Source organism: Festucalex cinctus, chromosome 5 (assembly GCF_051991245.1).
Source record: "Festucalex cinctus isolate MCC-2025b chromosome 5, RoL_Fcin_1.0, whole genome shotgun sequence".
In the NCBI taxonomy this organism is placed as follows: Eukaryota; Metazoa; Chordata; class Actinopteri; order Syngnathiformes; family Syngnathidae; genus Festucalex; species Festucalex cinctus.
Window position 1 is genome coordinate 8,776,389 of NC_135415.1, and position 20,160 is coordinate 8,796,548.

The window sequence follows — 20,160 nt, forward strand, 5'->3', positions numbered from 1 at the left end:
AATCATCTGCCTGCAACCCCCCCACCCCCCACCCTTCCCTCATACTCCCACATCAACAAAGTCATATGTGCCTGCCGTAATTGCCAAAATTCACACTCCTACACAGATTCTTTGGATATGATCCTGCCTGTGCGCTGATGTCTTGCTTTTCCTGTTTCTTGAATGTTCTGAAATCATGAGTGGACTTGTTTGTGAGCCAAGGAGCGTAGGACCCAGTTGATTTCTAACTCCCTCTGGGAGTGGTCAGCACCACCGTGTTGCCTTGCATGTGTTGTTTAAAGAATTCCTCCAAGCTGGGAGACAGTGGAGGCTGCAGGGAGCAAATTTTGATCAAGGTGTACTGTGCTTCCAGGAGGCCCGGTCCAGGGACCCAGTGACTGCTGCAAGGGCTGCAAACACAAACAGGTCTGTGGATACTTGAAACAATCTAGTCGATACTTTTCTTTTACTTAGTTGTAAGCAGAAGAAGCATTGTTAGAATCTCATCATGTTCATTTACCTTGCCATTCATTTACACATCTAGCAGTTAATGTTTAAATTTATGCACGTTAAAAATGAAACGATGAAATGTTTATTAATATAATTGAAAAGCAAAAAAAAAAAAAAAAAAAAAAAACATCCAACTTTTAGAATTGTTAGCAAATGCCTAAATTTCTGGATATTCCGTATATTTTCATTCATGCTCGTCCTGAAGCATGTATTGTAAACACAAATTCCAAACTAATATAAAGACCAAGTCAAGCCACTTCTCTTTTAGCTATTTTTTCCCCTCCTTGATTTGTCCAAACAAATTTATTACACATAAAGATTCTTCCCTGAGAGGAAAAAAAAAAAAAAAAAAAACGTCACTAGGTTTAAGTACAGTACTTCTGACGGCATTCCGCATTTCCAACAGTGCATGTAATGCATTCTTGGAAGATTCCCGCTGTTGTTTGCTGAGTCCAGTGCACAGGGATTGACCTTTTAAGGCTTGTGGTTCAGTCGCGTTATTTAAAGAGCCTGTTGCTGAGGATGTGCGGAATTACAAGATAAAGTGACAAAAAGTCCTCTGTTTTTTTTTTCATCCTGTCACACTGACATAGTTGCTGCTAAGCTAACACTAAGCATGTGGTACTGTTTGTTTACAGAGCAATTCAGAACTACTTACCGTAAACCTTCAACCATATGTGTTTTAAGTTCTATTAAATAGATGAACGTGTGTTAGAAAGTAAATAAGCAGGAAACTATTATTAACATCATACAACTACAACAATATCTAACAAAACATTTTGCCAGAATCCTTCTTGTAGCATCAAACAACTCTCTTCGAGAAGGCAATTTGGGGATGTCGAAATATCTTGGTCAGAAAAATATTCAAGTAAAGTACAGAGACTTGAAATTAAGTAGTAGTAAGTATTGTAAACAAATACCTCATATTTATCACTTATTTTCAGCTATTCATCTGCGCCAAAGCAGCCCATCCATCACTCTGCTGGCCCCTCATCAGTCTTCGCTCCTACATTTGGTAAACAATGTTCTTCTTTCATTTTGATCTATAAAAATAAATTCACATTCCTTAATGAGCTGTTGATGCCAGTTTGCAAGGTTTTCTCGAGGTCTGCTGTTTAAAGCAACGCTTCACAGTTCACACCACAAAACTGTACGCTCTTAATGAGCTTGTTGTGACTGGCTAGAATTGCCCAGTAATTTAATATGAGGTCCCATGATTGTATTGTGTCTTTTGTCTGCTGCTGAGAGTTGTCGAGTTTTAATGGCGGTTTTGTTTTTTAAGAAGAAGAAGAAGAAGAAAAAAAAAGGTGGCTGAACAGTAAATGGGTGTGGAGGGAGGAAACCTTGGAAAAGAGGAAGTAGAACCTAAAATACTTGTTTGAGATTAGCTTTATCCCATTTGTTTTCCTGTTTTAGTTGTGAGAGCTGCCTAATTATATAGGTTCATAATGATAATGTTTTGAAGAGCCTACTGTTTTTTTTTAATTTATTTTTTTTAATAGAGGACTTTTTATGCGCCACTAATCCTGCTGTATGACCGCTTTGCTCAGTAGATCGTTTTTCTGCTGCCAATGACACCATGGAGCGCTCGCCTAAGAAAGAAGAAAAGAAGGTAAATGAAAAGCATCATTAAATTTAGCTGTTTTTTTTTTTCCAATGAAATATTAAATAGTTTTTCCATTTTCAGATGAAAGCAGCTAGGGCCAAATTCAATTTCCAGGCTCAGTCGCCAAAGTGAGTTACTGGTTTGGTAAAACCTTTATGAAATTAATAAAGCACGTTAATACGTCTGCTGTTCTAGATAAATTAGTGTTGTAACCTATTGGCACTCGTGTTTCTTCTTACATTCGCACACAGGGAGCTCACACTGCACAGGGGCGACATTGTTTACATCCGCAGACAAGTAGACGCCAACTGGTTTGAAGGAGAACATCACGGAAGAGCAGGCATCTTCCCCATCACATATGTGGAGGTAAAAAAGAACTTAATTGTGCCTCTGAGGTCATGCTGTTTGTCTTTTAACGCAGTGAAGCTGAGCTTTACAAATTTCCCGTCACAGATTCTGCTTCCATCTGAGAAGCCAACGCCTATAAAGCCTCCCAGTGTGCAGGTGCTGGACTACGGTGAAGCAGTTGCGCTTTATAATTTCAATGCAGACCTTCCAGTTGAGCTTCCCTTTCGAAAAGTGAGTACTGTAAGTGGTGTAATCGATGTTGTATTTTGAAAGGCTTAGCCGGAAGTAAAAAGATGGCCGTGTACTATGGAAGCCCAAAAGTGTCAAAATTCAATAAATAAAAAGGCCTTTTTGAAATAACTATCCTTTTGATAAATAACAGACAATTATGTAATGTGGACATTAAATTTTAAAATGAGAAGTTAGTATTATTATGAAAAGTGTTATGCTATTCTTTAATGTGTAACAAATATTTTATTTTGATTAAATATTTCATAATGATTATTTTAACAACGTCATACTTTTTAAAAAATAATGACATTTAATTTATTTTCAAGGTTTTATAAGATAAGAAAACGTTGTTTTACAAAGTCAGTTTTTATTTCATAATGGCGTTTTACAGCCGAATGAGTTGGCCTGTCAATCAAAGTCAGTGGGTGGGACCACCTGTGTGAGCCGAGATCGCCGTGACGCCTACCCCGTAGCCTGATGCAGAAGTTTAACAAGGCCTTTACGTTATGATCCGATTCTAAACGATTTGCTACTTCTTGGAGTACTTCTGAAAGTGACTTATCTTCCGTATCCATGCTTTAGCAAGCCTGTGACCGCCGTGGCTCCTCATCAGGCGCTAAACTCTCCACGCGTGAATCGATACTGCAAGTGCTGCTGCTCATGTCTGTATAAGGGACTCAGCCAATCACGTAACTGGCTCCGCCTCATGTCATTTGATTGACAGGCCAACTCATTCGGCTGTAAAACGCCATTATGTAAAAGAAGACCATTGTGGAAAAGGACATTATGAAATAAAAACTGACTTTGTAAAACAACGTTTTCTTATCTCATAAAACCTTGAAAATAAATTAAATGCCATTATTTTTTAAAAAGTATGACATTGTTAAAATAATCATAATGAAATATTTAACCAAAATAAAATATTTGTTACATATTAAAGAATAGCATAACACTTTTCATAATAATACTAGCACCTCATTTTAAATTTTAATGGCCATATTACATAATTGCCTGTTATTTATCAAAAGAATAGTTATTTCAAAAAGGCCTTTTTATTTATTGAATTTTGACACTTTTGGGCTTCCATAGTGTACTGGCTCGCTTGAATCCTTCGCCCAACAACACGACACTGTATACATACTGTTGACAATTTTACTGTTTAATCAAGCATTAGACAGCTTTTTTATTTGTGTGACAGTCTCTTACGGTTGAAGTGACTACACAGTAGTTGGAAGAAGAGATGTTGAGAAGAGTTGTATGTCGAAAACACGTCACACAAGTTTGAGATGATCAAAACAACTTTACTCATCTTTAAATTGAAAGCAGTGATACAAATATGTCATATTTTATTTTAATATCTCATTTTTATTTCTTAATTTTGGTTTGATTCAGGGTAGCTCTGGTGGTGGTGGTTCCCTAGCGCCCTCCACTGACCAGCCGCCACAGGACAACTCAAAACCATTTAAGATCAGCGTTAGCGTTACATGTGTATCTAAATCGAAATACATTTATAGCTAAGTAACAGAATTTCTTTTTATAACATTGTGGAGAATACGCCACAAAACAAACAAACAAACAAACAAAAAACTCCGCTATATAAACTGTGTGTAATTGCTTGATTGATTTATTGGTGTTACCATGTTTAACACTAAATAAGTTAAAGTTAAAAAAAAAAAAAGTGGCTCTTGCATCTGTTTTTTTTTCTGTCTGTGGCTCTCGGAGGAAAATGTTTGGACACCCCAGATTCAGACTGTATGCAACTCAGTGTCTGGAATAACTCTTAAAAACATGTGCTCAAAGCCTTGGCTCTTGTTGTTGAAGGCTTAGAACAATAGTTTGTAACACTTCAATCGAAATGAGTAACTACATTCAAGCACGTCAAACAAATTGTTGGAAAATATGCAGCAGCGTAATACAATTTGCAACACATGAATTTGACATGTTTTCCCCTCAAATATTGTGTTGTCTCACCAATGATATCAACTTGAATGTGGAATTTGTCAGGATATCATAATTAAGTAAAGAATGTTTGATAAGTAACTTTGGTGTTGATGCTCTTCCTTAGGGCGAAGTAATAAGTATAACCAGATGTGTCAATGACAAGTGGCTGGAAGGCAGGATCTCAGGGACCAACCGGAGTGGCATCTTCCCTGCCAACTATGTTCAGGTCAACAAGATGCCCCGCACCAAATACTCCACGGACGACTATTCAACAAACCTCATGTCTCCGATGTCCCCTGGACCTCAGAGTCCAGGACGTCCGCTCCACTCACCGTGCCTGCAGTCACCATTGTCCCCTTTCAGCCCCACGTGCATCAGCCCCAAGCGAGAGCACTCCCCCCAGAATCCATCTTCACCTCTGCTTTACGGCGCACCACCACAGTCGCACTCGCCCATATCGAGAGAATCAACCGATCGGTGGCCGCATAATTCCTCCAAACCTGCTTCGCCTGCCAACCACACCACTTTTAGCTCTGCGTCACCTTCTGCTTCTGCGGCAGCAACTGCACATAGCGCAGGGGGGCCCACAGTGAACACTCCCAGATACAATGATTCCTCACAGGTCTGCCTCCCATGTATACTCACTGCATGCCCACATCTGTTAAAGGGGAAGTCAACCTTAATTAAACATTTCTTGACAATAATGTCATATGTGACCTCACAAATCTAAACATGACATTCGGATTAATATTACATTTGTGGAATATGAGTTATGAAGCAAAAGCCAGCGTTTTATTTTTTAATTTTTTATTTTTATCCATCTCAGGGGGCGGCCATTTTGCCACTTGCTTTCGACTGAAGATGACATCACAGTTGTGCAGGGTTCAGGCAACAACCACTCTCAGATTACCTGTTTTCTTGGTTGTTAACTGAACAAAATGCCCGCCTTGAATGATAAAAGCAGCTGGATTTTGCTGCTTATCTCACATTCCACTCACGCAATACTAACCAGAATACCGTATTTAGAACACATTATTGTCAATAATTGTTTTGGGGGGGTTGACTTCCCCTTTAAGGTATGCTTTTCTTTACTTTTGCATACCTGACAGGAAATATTCATTCGTCTTTTAGGGTGCGCTCTCTCATCCCAGTGACAATTCACTCCCACCTTTACAAGTGCCAAACACTGCTGGCTCCACAGTGGTGCAACACCAACCGTAATACAGTACTTCATTTTACCAGAACAAAACAACGCATTGTCATAACTGTGCTGAATTTGTCATTTCTCTTCCCATCAGGTATAAAGCCATCTACAATTACAAACCACAGAATGCAGATGAGTTGGAGCTCAGAGAAGGCGACATTGTACAAGTGTTGGAGAAATGTGACGATGGCTGGTTTGTAGGTGAGGAATTGATTATTACGGTACTTCTGAAACAACGCCAAAGTGCAAGTTTTTTTTTTTTTTTTTTTTAATGGCGTATCAGTGCTGCCATCTAGTGAACAATGTGGAACATTGCAGTGAAGCTTTGCTAGACTTTTTTTTTTTTTTTTTTTTTTTTTTTTTTTTTCTTCTTCTCTGTCACGTAACATTCTCAATATGTGTGCTACAGGTACGTCAGAAAGGACTCATGCATTTGGGACTTTCCCTGGGAATTATGTGACACCAGCTTGACTTTTTGTTTGATCACATTCAAATGGATTCACATTACAAGCACTCAACAACCACAATCACCGACCTTAAGATGGACATGCATGTTCACGCCTTTTCCATGACCAAAGATGAATACAAGAGAAGTCCTCACATCCCTGCATGAGTGCATGAGTGTGTTGCACTGGCTTCGTACTGGCATATAAACCCATAATAAGAAAGACTGGATGTTAAAGACATGCAAAGAATGAGTGATTTTGTCCCACAATTATTTGCAGCTGGAGCAAATTTGTTTTTCTTTCCAGAACTGACTTTTCTTTCTAATGTCCTGCATTCAGCCACCACAAACCACTGAAGTGATTTCATATGAATTTCTCATATTTTGTGGACTCGATGACTAACATTTCCATAAAATGTCTCTCAGATTATTTTTCAGATCTTTGAAGAAGTTTGAAGAAGCAACATGACTTGGTAGAAAAGTTCCTCAGTTAGAAAGGAACAATTTGTGCCATTAGGTTTATAACTACCACAAGGCTTTTCAGAAAAGTACAATTTCATAGCACATGCACTGATTTCTTCCCATTGATTGTTAAATGTCTAGGGATCTTTATTTCATATTTTGTATATAAAAATTAAAAGCAAAGGATTTTTTTTCTGTGTTCGGAAGAAGTCTGTCAAGACAAGTTTTGCTTTAAAATTGTCTAGCTTGCTACTAAAAACTCAGAGCACATATTATTTGCACGCTGTTAGCTGTGTCTTTCCTGCTTCGAACTACAACATAAAGATGCCTCATGCCGGCAGTCGAACTATACAGTATGCAATCTTGACCATTTTTTTTTTTTTTAAGAAATTTTATGACATCACTGTAACAGTAATCATCTAACCTGGAGATAGTTGTACAGTGTAAGCTTTAAAAAAAAAAAAATCAAAGTGTAATATATATTTGCCTATGAACTACTTGCTTTCCATTGTATGGTATAGTTGGTATGTTTTTTTTTTTAAGCTATTAAAAAATGGAGTGTAGAAAAACTGCTCACGTTTTATTGTATATTTTAATAGTACACACCAGCGTAAGCAAAATAAAACTTTTCATATTTTTTCTCTAACTCAAAAAGAAAAAAAACATTACTGTCATGGTTTGGGTTGGCTTTGGTTGATTTTGTTACTTTTGTCATAGCTTGGTTTGATTTTGGTTTGGTTTGATTTTGTCCTGTTTCTTTTGAGTTCTTGTCGTGATATGTGTTTTGTTATGTTGTCCATGTGGGCTTCCCCCTTCTCGTCAAACCTGAGTATGTCCACCTGTGTTTGCCTACCCCCTCCTAATGTGTCAACCAATCAGCACACTCTGCCACTTGTGTCTTGCCCAGCTGTGTCTCGTTGGGTCAATTAGTGGGTGTATTTAGTCTCTTGTCTCTCTGTCTGCGTTGATTCATTGTGGTTTCCTCCTGTCATGCAGAGTGCTTTTGCATAGGTGGTCCCCCAGGTTTTGCATTGTTGTTTTTGTTGGATATATTCATTTGTTATCCAGATCCTTGTTTTTGTTTAGTTAAATCTTTTTTGACTGCACCTCTGCCTCCATGCCCTGTTTCCTCTACCCTCCACATCACAACAATTACAATGATTAGCATTTTTAGAATATATCCACTAGCAACTGTACTAAATTTAATTCCATTTTAATTTTATAGCTCCAATTCACAACATGACACTTTATATGGAGAAGATCCAGAACTTCACACATTAACTAAGCTCAGCATGAGCTTGCACAAGACCAGACAACAGAATTAGGAGAAACTCTTAAGCAACTTAAGCTTGTGGCAATTTTTGGGTGCACTTCCTGAAGCACAGACAGAGGGAAGAAAGTGACAATTTTTGATTGCACATGTCCAACTGTTTAGTGTTTCCGTTCTTTTTGTACAACTAGCTGTTCTCTAACAAGGAGCTAAATGGCAAAATTTCCCACAAACGTTTTATCAATGAACATTTCCAAGGACATTGACCTCTCACTTTGTTACTCTTCGCCAGTCCCTGTGTTGCTACATGCTAATGACACTGTGACTAAGCTCAGTTGCCACGTCTCTGCTTGAAGCATCACAATGGAAAGCTATTGTTGATCAATTGTTATGCGTCATATTTGTTTCATGATGTCACAATGTGAATAGCATGATGAAGAGCAGTGTTTAAATACCAAAGATGAATTGAAACAGGAAATGTATCAGTAATTTAATGGATCAAACACCAATGTCCTTACTGTGAAATCGAGGCCTGGTTACCTGATCAACACTGATATACTAGCTGATATTCTGTTGTATGAAAGACAGGTGGATCCACAGATTTATGGTATGTTCTGTCATCTAAATGGAGGAGTAATTGCTCTGTCTGTCACTATACGGCACTGACCAAATGTTTAACTGGCGCCAGGCTGAAATCTCATAAATCAGAATTTGGCAATTTTCACATTTTTCAATATCTATATTTTTTGTTTTTGGGTGTAATTTTTATGAATTGTTGACCAATTCAAAGTGTTAAAATGGCTTGGGTCTCCTGAAAAGTGGTGATTTTGGAGGTATAATGTTTTGCGCTGATGCCTATAGTGCATTGTAGGCTCATCCTAAATTGTCAGCAAAATATCCCCAATCTTTTATGAATCATATAAATCACAAATATAGAACTCTGAATAAAAAGTACAAAAATAGAAATAAGAGCAGTCTTTCAGTTGGCTCTAATCTAAAACACTTGTTTCATAGAGGAAGAAACTGAAATATTTCCTATGGCACTTGACAATGACCTATAAATGTTTCATAGATATTTATAACCATTTTACTGGACGTGCTTAAGTAAAATACGTTTCTTACTTTTTAACAAAAAAGGGCCTGTGGGTCACGTGAACACAATCAGCCAATTAGATGACGAGCCGAATGTGCGTTGCCCCAGGAAGCGCGCGCGCGTTTCTCTTCTTCGGTCAGCAGGTGGCGCGAGGTCGCCGAAAGCGGACGTGGCGGTTTTGTGGGCTAAACGGCTCAATTATCGTCACCGGGGCGACACCCTCGTCTCCTCCCGCCCCCGCGGGGCGACACGCCCCTGGTTGCTGACTTTGACAAAGCCTTTATTTTGGTCGGAGCACATGGCAGCACGAGCTCATCGTTGTGAGAACGTCCGGCGAGCAGCCACAGGTGGAGTCGGAGTTGACGCTTACTAGAACTTTACAGTATAACAGCAACAGCTATTTGCGCCTCTTAAGTTCAGTTTGTCAAAGAGAATTGCTTGTTTACGCAAATAGTTCACAGGTGGAGACGACGACCAGCAACCCTGATAACGCAGCACATATCTAGGTGAGTAAACGTACACCTTTACCTGAAACTACACGACACAAGACATTAAATGATATTCAATGTACACGAGACATTTATTTCAAGTTGCCAGTAGGTTTGTAATAGATTAAATGGCGTTCCGACTCTTTGCTGTAAAGTGTTGATTTAAACTAATGAAGTTTGTTGAATAATGACAGGAGCTGACGATTTTTGAACAAGGAAGTCATTAACTTGAATTAAAACACTCATCCCCACGCAAGGTGCACGAGAGAATGAGTACCGAGGCTACCTGTGCTCATTAGGCAGTCAAAATGATTTGTGGAGTGTGTGGAGTGTGTGGAGTCTGGACCAGGTGTAGGAATTATAAATGGCAGTATTTGACACGTTCACCACTTAACTGCTATGTTCGCGCCTCACCCAGTAATGCTGGTGGTGAGAGTTCTCAAATACCAGTCAAAGTGACCTCTTCCCTGCTTCTCATTCCTTAAAAAAAAAATAATAAAAAAAAAGTGTCTAGACATGACTGCACCTCAGCAGCATGTTTGGAAATTAACAATCCTGGTCAGTCCCAGTGTGTAGTGAAAGATGCAGAAATAGAATATAACATGACTTGTATGTTATTGCAGCAGATGAAGAACCACTCTCCAAAAAGTACAAAAACAGTTTTTTTTTTCTTTTCTTTTTTCTCTGAGTGGAACTTGTATGCTAGCAGGAAGTCAGTTTTATCAGTACAGACTTGAGTGATCAAAGTTTGTTCCCGTCTATAGTTGAGGTTTGTTTTTCTTCCGTGTCACGTGGCTTTTCCCAGAAACAACACCTCACATAATACCAACGATGTTTCCAACGCTTTGAAACACTTTTTTGCTCACCCAGCATCAAACGTAACTGAATGGGCCAAGTGTCCCTGCTGATGCTGGATCATTCGAGAAGGTTCATGTATTGAAGGGATGTTGCGTGCAGAGTTTGTGGTGAACCAGCTAAATTGCTCAGCAGTACAGTGCGGAGCCTATGCCGAATGTAGACTGGAAAAAAGTGTGGAAGTCCCTTTTGCTTAGAAAAGAAGGGGCAAATAAGTACAGCCAGCATGTCATAGTCTGATTAACAACTATACTTGCAGGAGAGCTGCAGGCCCAATGATAATTGTTATATTTTGCACTATGGCATTCTTATAGCATGCTTTCCCTGTCTTACAAGGGCGTAGCCCACACAAATTACAGGTATGTCCCCGTCTGATTATTCTGAATGACACGTGAAACAATAGTGATAAACTCCATCGTAAGCGTGTGAGAAACACATCAGCCAACACCCTCTCGGACTTGATTTGTTATTGTTTGATATTTTCCCATCTCCCTGGTGACTGCAGCTAAATACGACCAAAGGGGTGTGATGAATGAATAAAATGAATGTTATTTCTCGTAGACCAGGGAGAGGCTTGTGGTTGCATTCCTCTTGTTTTATTCAGTGGGTGTGTGTAGTTGCAGGTAGGTTTCGACCTGTTGGAGCGCAGCACGACACGGTGCATGGCCGTCGAAGCCCAGACAGGCCTCCCAGTCCAGTATGAAGCATCTGTTATGTTAATCAGCCATGCTTTCGGGGGGTTATTCTGACCCAGTGGATTTTTGTGCAAACATAAAGAAACAAACACCCTCATTCAGGGAGAAGGTGGAAGTGTTGTTGTAGGTGTCTGTGTTTTGGCTGCCCTGCATTTCAATGTGCAAATTATATTATACAGATGTCTGCTAAGTCACTCAAATGGTGTTCGTTCTGGGAGTGTCTACTTTCCTCTGCATCAACCTGCAACACATTCTTGTAGCCTTTAGGAGAAATAATTTGAATAACTACTTTCCAAATTAGGATTGCATTTGAATTCAAATGTATTATAAATTAGACAAGATCTGAGACAACTTCTGTTTCAAATGTGTTTGTAGAGTTTTTTTGTTTTTTTTAAAAGGGCACAGGCATGTATTGGCATCCCTACTTAAGGTATGGGTTTTGTCCTACAGGTGGTTTGCATGCACCAACCCGCCTAATTTGCTTAATATGTGGCGACAGTCTGTCAAATGAGGCAAATAAAGAATCCATCAAAACTTCTTTGGCGCACGGAGCTCAAGCATCCGGCATTAAAATGCATGCCTTTGGAAGTTTTCTTTTTGAAAGAGAAAAAAAAATACCCCAAGATGGAACTCCTTGAAGAGAATCAGTGCAGGGCTCCTACTAATTACAATGTCATCTACATTCAGTGGAGAATCTGTAAACAGCAACTCACTTGTTTATTTTTTGGCAGTTTACAAACACTTGGGAACTGAAAATATGTGACATGTCAAGTTAATGATTCTGAAGAATGCCGTTATCATCCCTTCCACTCTTGGCAGTTGGCAATCGCACTCGTCTACTGACTTGTGCTAGCAAGTTTCACTCATCCTGCACCGATTACACGGTGTAGCAAATGTGAGTTCGGTGTTGTTTCTGTGGGCATCGCCCCAAAGTGACTGCCAAGGATTTGCTGCCAGTGTCAAACATGAATTTTTCATCCTCCTCCAGTCTTCTAGCTGTTGTGAAATAATTGTCTGCAAGCCCTACTTGTCGGACGACATGCAAAATGTTGTGATTTATATGAACGGACTGCTTTCAAATGAAGCAATTACCAAGTTGCGCAACTTATACAGAAGTCGTATTTGTAGAACCCTGAAGGCTCTCTGCATGTTGGAGCATCAACTTGAAGTTAACTTTCAGATAGGCTTGCTGTTTCCCCTCACGCATCCGGTTATGCTTTATCCCGAAGGCACAAGCTCTCATAATTGTGCCAAAATGACTTTACACATAGCAAGTGTGAATATATTCAATTGAAAATTTTCTTTTTAGGGCATGAGAATGTGCTAGTAACATGAGGAAAAAAGATGGCCTATGCAACATCTTCTACTTCTGTTCGTTACATATGGTAGCAACGTAGCGTTCATCATCCTTATAATATACTGTATAATATTATAACTAGGTAGGGGTCATAATTTGGTGTACAAATAATTTACTTGAAGCAAAACAAGTTTTGTTGTGGTTTTTGGTTGCCCTCCAATTTGTTACAATTTAATTTTTATTCCCCCGATGTGAATCATACATAGGTTGGTGTGTCGGCAAGTTAGAAAATTTCCCTAAAACTTTGGGTATGTTTTCCCTTTACTCAACTGTAGGTACAGTAGGTGTGTATGTATTTTGACTTTGGAGGTTTAAAAACAACAGCGTGGACATGTGGTAAAAAAAATGCTTTGTTTTTTTTTTTTCTCCCCACACACAGCTTACGCTCCTTCAACCCTTTCAAGTCTATCATCCCTTTGAAATCGAGTCCATCATCCCTTAAAGTCTATCCTTCTTTGAACCCAGTCACTTCCGTTAAAGGTACAGATTCTTGGTGAATATCTCTCCCTTGTGGGTCATAACAGCCTTGCAGTTCTTCACAACAGCTGCATCGTATTCACACGTTTCCATCTTCCACAGCGCGGCTCAGCTGATACTGAACAGTGAGCCAAATGATGATTTCATGACAAGAATTCCTCCTATTGTTTGAATGTGTTGTACTTTGTCCAAAGTGTTGTGGCAGCAATGGCTAGAGGTTACCAGAACAGTATTCACCTTTTTTGGATAGGCTATGCCATTTATGTTACAGTTGTACTGATAGTGGATGTTTATGGTATTCTAGGTTGATAATTGCTGTTCTATGCCCAAAGCTTCTGGTGTTCTTGGAACTACCAGTAATTAACAACCCAGAGGTTGGGGAGCCTTCTTGTCCCTCTTCTAGTCAGCAAAGGCCTGGAGGCTGCACCCATTAAATGTCCTGAATGATGCCTAGTCTAGTAACCCTGCTCATCCTCCACTGACTATTGAGTAACTATGTACTGCTCATCTGGGGCAAGTGTTTTAGCTTGTACAATTAATCATTCTCTGAAGATTAAAGGTTATTTATGCAATGTCTGTAATTATTGCCTTGCTTTTAGTTCCCGGAGGTGCTGATGACTAACATCAGAATTAGATGGATAGATGTTATAAATTAACCACGGTTTATGTACTGCATTTTATACATTTTGTTTCATATTTGTAACATGCATTTCTCATTGTTTTTATAAGGTCCTAGAGTTGAACTGTATTAGCAAATGTACAATTACAATCATTTTGAGGGTCAATCACAAAAAAGATTGAGGGGGATATTCACTAAAGGTTTGCGTCGCCTTTGCACGGCGCTAACCGGTAAAAATGGAGCAATCCGGGAGCGCTTAATTCACTAAACACGCGCAGATGGGGAAATCCGTCACTAAGTGCTCTGCCAACCAGACTGTGCCACGGTGCACCAATGTTATTTGCGCGTATATAAATTAGGTATTTTGCATACATTTGACGCAAAATATGCCCACCCCCAATGCAAATGTGACTCATTGATATACACAGTCTAAATCACTAAAACCCGGGCTGATCGGCAATGGCGGGGAGGCATTTTATGATCATTTTTATGTGCCATATGCATACTGTACGCCCACGCCAAACTCTGAAAATATATTTAAAAAAAAACATTGCATCAATAATTTGTACTTTATGAACGAATGACGTCGTTTTGTTCCTCTCTGCTCTGTACAGCTTATTGGCGCTTGTTCTCGGTCCAACCTCTCTTTTTGATGTCATCCTTCTCACAACTGTTACTATAACAACCATGTTCTTGGCGCAAATCCATTGCCATGTGTGGTAAATCAGGTGCAAATTTGCTCCAAGCTGTCAGTTTTGTGGGCGTGTTTGCGCTGGTATATGATTAGAGCAATATCCTTAGTGAATAGGTGGGTAACTGGGTGCAGACTGCGGGTGCAGTTGTGGTGCAATATTTCGTGCTATTACTGGACTGCATTCTTAGTGAATATACCCCTGAGTTGTTCCAAGCCACACTTTGGTTGTAAACGTCTAATGATGCAACAAAACAGCAGCACTTTCAGGCCTTCTCAATTTTTCACAATTTAAAATTGTTCCAAAGTGTCTTAATTACATGTCTGTTAAGGTGCAGTGCCCCAAGATCACGCTTTGGCCCCATGATGTTTTTGTGCTTGGACGAGTACAATATTAACAAAACTGAAGTACATTTACTGGGTCCACACTAAAAGCTTGAATCTTGGGCCTAGTCGTATTAAAAACTGTCAAAGTACATTAAGCTTTAGTTTGGCAGAACTTTCCTTGCCTTTTTTTTATTTTTTATTTTATTTTTTTGCAGAACTGTCTCCCAACTATGGCATACTGGTATCTATGATGAGTGGGGGAAGAAAAAAACTGGCAGACTTGTATCTTTAAAATACTGTACTACAAGGATCAAGAATTACAGATGTTTTTATAAAATATATTTATAGCCATGGTCAAATTGGCTTGTTTTAGTAGCGGATTTGTCTTATGTAGCAAGCCAGCCCTCTTTCCGCTCCCACATATTGCACGACCAATGGCTTTTTGTTAGAATGACAAACCAAAGGTTAGTGTTGGTCCATGATCAATCTTAATGGGCCGCGTGTTCATGGTGGCCTCTTCTACTTACGAAAGCAAAGCCCACATTGTGTGGAATAAAATCATTTGAACTATGTATGTGGCGCATGGGCACAATACCAGACACAAATGAAAATGCCCAACTTTAACATTAATCTTTGCATGAAGTCAACAGTGGCTAATTCAAACATATCTCCTGCACACATACTTTCAACAGCAAGCCACCTAATTACACTTGTCAATTTATGTGGTAGTGTGCTGAATGACCTCACCAAACAAAAATAACTCCCATTCCCACGCTGACAACATAACTGAACATCAGCATAACTTTTTTTTATTTTGTATTTTTTATTTTATTTATTTATTTATTTATTTTTAAAGAAGCTAAGGCAGATATCAGTGCTAGCTACCATTGTATCTGTGGCTATGTTTGTATTTGACATGATTGCGCTTAAACAACCATTTGAAAGTGTTTTCTTTCACTTTGGAAATTTCCCCAGCCTTGTTGCGAAGGCTAACCAAATCGGTGTGGAGGTGGTTAATTAAGTGAATTAGCCACACTGATTAGTAACAGTGGGGAAGCATCATGTTCAGAAATAGGCAGATGAGATACTCAGTTGTTCGATTCCATACAAGATGGATGGACCCATCCTCCAGATACAAAACCATTTACCAGAAACAAAAACTCAACTTTCCATATGTTCAATAAGTTCAAATATTGTTAGCTTGTGTGTTAGTGTGTAGCTCATAGGGCTACTGTATATGGTAACCATATAGTTTGAGTGAAACGCGCGCCAGTGCTTTTACAATGTGCATTTATTTTCCTTGTCTCAAATGTCCCTTTAGATTTATTGAAACTATTTGCCCTTGCAGGTTCTTGAATCATGTTAGTCATGTGTTCATAGTTCAATTTCAAATTCCTACCATTCTTGTTTGATGCGGTTATGCAGTTCATGTCAGAAGGATTTAGTCCAGTGAAACCGAAAGGAGTTGAGATGAAAGGAAGATTTCTATACTCAGTGTCTTCACTAGTTGATTCTAATGTCAAGCAATGGCAGCAGATGTTCAAAATTCAAAAACAGTTAAGTACACATGCACCTATGCCTTGTAAATAACAGTCTTTGTTTTGATTTAAGGTTCTCGAGAGTGTGTGCCAGGCTGATCAATGGCACTGACTGTGAACTTGAGTGGTCCATCGCCATGGGGCTTCAGAATAGTTGGAGGAAGGGACTTCAAAAAGGCCATAACTGTATCTAAGGTATTTGTCAAGACTCGTCGCCCTGGTGCTGAACTTTTTCTTGCCTTATCAAACCATATCCTCTGTTTTTGTCAAAACACAGACTGTAATGGCATGCCATGCAAAGTCAATTTCCTTCTCACTAAGCCCCTTTTCTTCTCTTTGTTTGCATCCACAGGCTGTCCCATACCTATTTCCTTGCCTGCCAAACCCATTAGAATAGAATGGAAGTAGATTACGTTAGGAGGAAACCACTGATTACAGTTACAGTGGAAGTTGAGGTGGGAGTTTAGATGTTCTTGGTCTGGAGTGCACAGTTGAATGTGTTTTTGTCAATCATAATATGCACGTACCACATGAACCAGTAGTTGACATAAGCTTACTGTTCTACAGTTTGATTGATTTTTTTTTTTTTTTTTTGCATTAGATATGTCTACATACAGCAGATGCACAGCGCTGCCCACTTAACATTGTGCTCCCACCTCACTGCCTTTACCCACAATCCCCAGCCTCTCTTCAGCACATGGAGTATACATTTTGTAGAAAGATGTTGCTTCCAAAATTATTAATTTCAGTCTCCTTTGTTTTCGACAGCATTTATTTGCCCTCTTAGTTATGTGTGGCTTTACATAAATACTGTATTGTGTAGTCTGTTGGATTTTGTGACTATACTTCCCAGTCAACAACACCAGTGTGTTTTGCTTGAATGTCTTTTCTGAAATCTCACTGAGTCTGTAAGAGAGAGAGAAATTCTTCATTGAAAATGATTACCTACGTCCAGTTTGACTAATAGCCGGTCTTACGAGTTATCCCCTTCTGCATTTGAGAAACTGGCTGATTGATGATGTGAATCTGATAGCACTTGGAACTTGCATGGATCCACTATTTGATTCATGTCGGCCTGAATAAGTGATTTCTTGTTTCACTTGGCCAAAGACCTAATAGCTCGTCCAACTGCACTTAGTTGAAGTTAATCCAGACATGTCCTGATCACAAAAGGCACCCGCCATTGTGGGTCACCACAGCAACACTTAATTGCCTCTTAAAGGGCCACAGGCATGGCCCCTCTGCCCTCTTGCTTGGCGAAAGTGACTGGCATTCTCTCTGCATATGGACACTTTTTCTCTGGAGACTGAAAGCTCACACTGTTGTGTCCCACCCTTTTTATAGTGTTTTGCATTCTTTGGCCTCTCTTTATTGCTTTTTTTTTTTTTTTTTTTGCTGAAAATGTCAGTCCACAAATTTTACGAATTGTACAAATGAAGCCCTCGATTTTGGCTTTTGTACTTGAATGCCTGTGTGCCTTTGTGCGTGAGGCTTGAAAGCAGAAACCAAAGTTTGCTCCCATTAAAGTGGAATTTCTACTTGATGTGGTGGTGTGACATTGGCTTTGATGTATAAGGAGTGTAGCTGCAAAGGTCAAACCATCAAGTCTGCCACACTAAGAACTTCTTCCAAAAGATGTCTATCAATCTTCCCACAGTTGACTGATATCACCCTTTTTCATACATGCTGTGTTCACTGTATCTTCATTCCAGTTGGTATAATAGACTGCTGGATTAGGTGCATGATGCAGCCATGAGCTTGCCCCCCCCCCCCCCCCCCCCCCCCCAACACCACCATCCACCACCAATGTGTCATTGGTTCCACTGGGGAGTGCAATTTGCAGAGTTAGGTCTGACAGCAGTTTACAACTAAGTTTTGGGTGCAGAATCCAAAACTGATCTTAGGTTCTCCGTCATGTTTTTGATCTTAGGATCTGTGTTTTCTTTAGAAAAAAACAAAAAAAAACAACAACAAAAACTACAGTCTTGAAATCAGCAAAAAATCTACATCAACAATCTTTCCCCCTCAAATTATTCCCGAGTATTATATTCAGTTAACAGATGGAAAAGGAGCATGACACATTGTAGAAGCAACTTAACTCTTTTACTCATTTGGTAATGCAGGATTTTTTTCAACAGGTCAACGGAGGCAGCAAAGCAGACCAAGCAGCACTCAAACCAGGTGATGTCATCTTGGCCATCAATGGGGAAAATACTGCTGACATGCTAAATGCAGAGGCCCAGAACAAAATCAAGAACTCCACGACCCATCTGCAGCTGATGGTGGAGAGGTATGCACCATGAATCAAAAGATTATCATCTCCACGTTCTTGTGGTTTAATTTAGCATTTAAAATGCATAGATAATGATGACTCATATGTTTTCAGTTTATAAACATCCCTCATTTAATGCCAACACTACAGTCAGTCCTTCCACTGTTGTTTTAGTTATCATGTAAACACTGTGCAAACAAAACAAGTGATTGCAATCAGGGGAAATACCACTTTGAATTGGAGCCACGTTGTTGTTTTTCCCTGGTTCTCCTTGCTTTTCCAACAAACATGTTTGGAAACCTAAAGAGGTTTCCTTTCAGTTAGGTCTACTCTTGGCTGGAAATTTAATGGAAGGTCTTCCCTTAATTCCATTCCTTGTCACGGTCCCCCCTAATCCTTCTCCGACAGTCTTCTTACTGGTTTCAGCCTGGCGTTCAAAAGCGGTCACCCATGTGCAGTACTTTCACGTTTCCTCCTTGCATGTCCAACGTTCATGTGAGTGTATTTTACCCTGCTGACCTCGTGTCTCCTTCCGAGCCAGAAGCCGCACTGTTACATATGGCCTGTCCAAGACAATGTCTCTTTCTAGGAGTGGCAAGTCTACCGTACAAACATTTGTGGTGGTGTATAGCGCAAACATTAAACTTAGATGCCTTTTGTGGCACCCTTTGACATGTAAAAGTAGCAGTGTGTTACCTCACTTTTCCACGACTAGTATATAAGCGGTATCACATTCATTGGATTTCCATGCAGCTTACATCTGTGCCATTCTTTGAGTCATTTGACAGTCTGGCTAAACTGCACCTGAATAATTTCCAGGCGTGAGTGAACTGCGGTGGAATGTTAAAAATGTCCAACTATTTTAGCCACTGAATCAGTGTCATTGCTCTGTTATCTGTGAGATCCCTGTTGACAGCAACACAGTAGGCGAGTGAGGCATCTTCATTTGAAATTAGTCTATTTTTTTTTCCTTGCCCCCTAGTACACCATAGCTCAACACATCTCTATAAAGCATACCATAATAGAATAGAATAGAATAGAAGTATATTTGATACTGTACAAGTTATTGCCCTTATAAAGGGATGTTTGCAATTCCCAGGGTGTGTTCACAAGCCCATTTTTAAATGATCTATTGTTTGTGCAGAATTCTGGCAGATCTGGTTGTGTTGCAATAACCGTGAACAATTAATAACGCCGGCTTATTTTGGATCATGGAAAAATAGGCTGATTTGCATTTGCTTGATTATTTTATTTTATTTATTTTTTTATTTTTTTTAAACACTGTTTCAAACAAATAATTCTGCATATGCTTCGTGTGGAATTGTTTCCCCTTCATATCAGTGCTGAACAATTATTATTTCAGTTAGTGAGAGGTGTTTTGAACACGTCTGAGGAATCTCCCTTAGTCAGGTCCCCTTGATGACAGCTATGTAGAACTTAGGTTGGCAAGATGAGTTCTGATTTATGTGGATAACATCTATGGTGGAAAGTCACACTCAGCATTTTTGTCAAAAGCACATTTATCTTTGTAATGGAGAGGTTAGTGCTTATAGACTCAACACTGATGTAATCATGAACCTGTAATACAACATCTGATTGACTGTTGGCCATCACTTGCCACTTTACACTGATGAATGTAGAGGCTAAGGGGAAAAAGTGAATAATTCTCGGTCATGCGATTCCCATTTCAAAGCACTGACGTTTCTCTAACGTTCTCTGGAGAAGTAATGTTTTTCAGCTTCTGTGCTTCTT

The 20,160-nt window shown here is 39.5% G+C and overlaps 2 protein-coding genes across 13 annotated transcripts in view; both read left to right on the forward strand.

Annotated features, from left to right (window-relative positions):
- The window catches only part of sorbs3 (sorbin and SH3 domain containing 3), a 28,253-nt gene extending 20,955 nt beyond the window's left edge, over positions 1-7,298 (forward strand). For 4 of the 8 annotated variants that reach the window (XM_077522312.1, XM_077522313.1, XM_077522309.1 and 1 more), the window contains 10 exons: positions 353-405; positions 1,434-1,504; positions 2,040-2,101; positions 2,177-2,223; positions 2,347-2,461; positions 2,549-2,674; positions 4,740-5,237; positions 5,747-5,832; positions 5,914-6,020; positions 6,229-7,298. In XM_077522312.1, the coding sequence (XP_077378438.1) occupies positions 353-405; positions 1,434-1,504; positions 2,040-2,101; positions 2,177-2,223; positions 2,347-2,461; positions 2,549-2,674; positions 4,740-5,237; positions 5,747-5,832; positions 5,914-6,020; positions 6,229-6,290 (1,227 nt within the window). In that variant the 3' untranslated portion in view covers positions 6,291-7,298. The remainder of the gene's footprint in view (positions 1-352; positions 406-1,433; positions 1,505-2,039; positions 2,102-2,176; positions 2,224-2,346; positions 2,462-2,548; positions 2,675-4,739; positions 5,238-5,746; positions 5,833-5,913; positions 6,021-6,228) is intronic. The other 4 variants (XM_077522310.1, XM_077522315.1, XM_077522316.1 and 1 more) reach the window with 3 other exon arrangements.
- A 1,948-nt stretch (positions 7,299-9,246) lies between these two features.
- pdlim2 (PDZ and LIM domain 2 (mystique)) overlaps positions 9,247-20,160 on the forward strand; it is a 34,394-nt gene continuing 23,480 nt past the window's right edge. Inside the window, exons 1-5 of one of the 5 annotated variants that reach the window (XM_077522462.1) lie at positions 9,247-9,436; positions 9,544-9,595; positions 12,864-12,964; positions 16,210-16,331; positions 18,275-18,426. In XM_077522462.1, coding sequence (XP_077378588.1) covers positions 16,239-16,331; positions 18,275-18,426 — 245 coding nt within the window. In that variant the 5' untranslated portion in view covers positions 9,247-9,436; positions 9,544-9,595; positions 12,864-12,964; positions 16,210-16,238. Of the gene's footprint in view, positions 9,596-12,863; positions 12,965-16,207; positions 16,332-16,488; positions 16,592-18,274; positions 18,427-20,160 lie in introns of those variants that run through there. The other 4 variants (XM_077522460.1, XM_077522461.1, XM_077522459.1 and 1 more) reach the window with 4 other exon arrangements.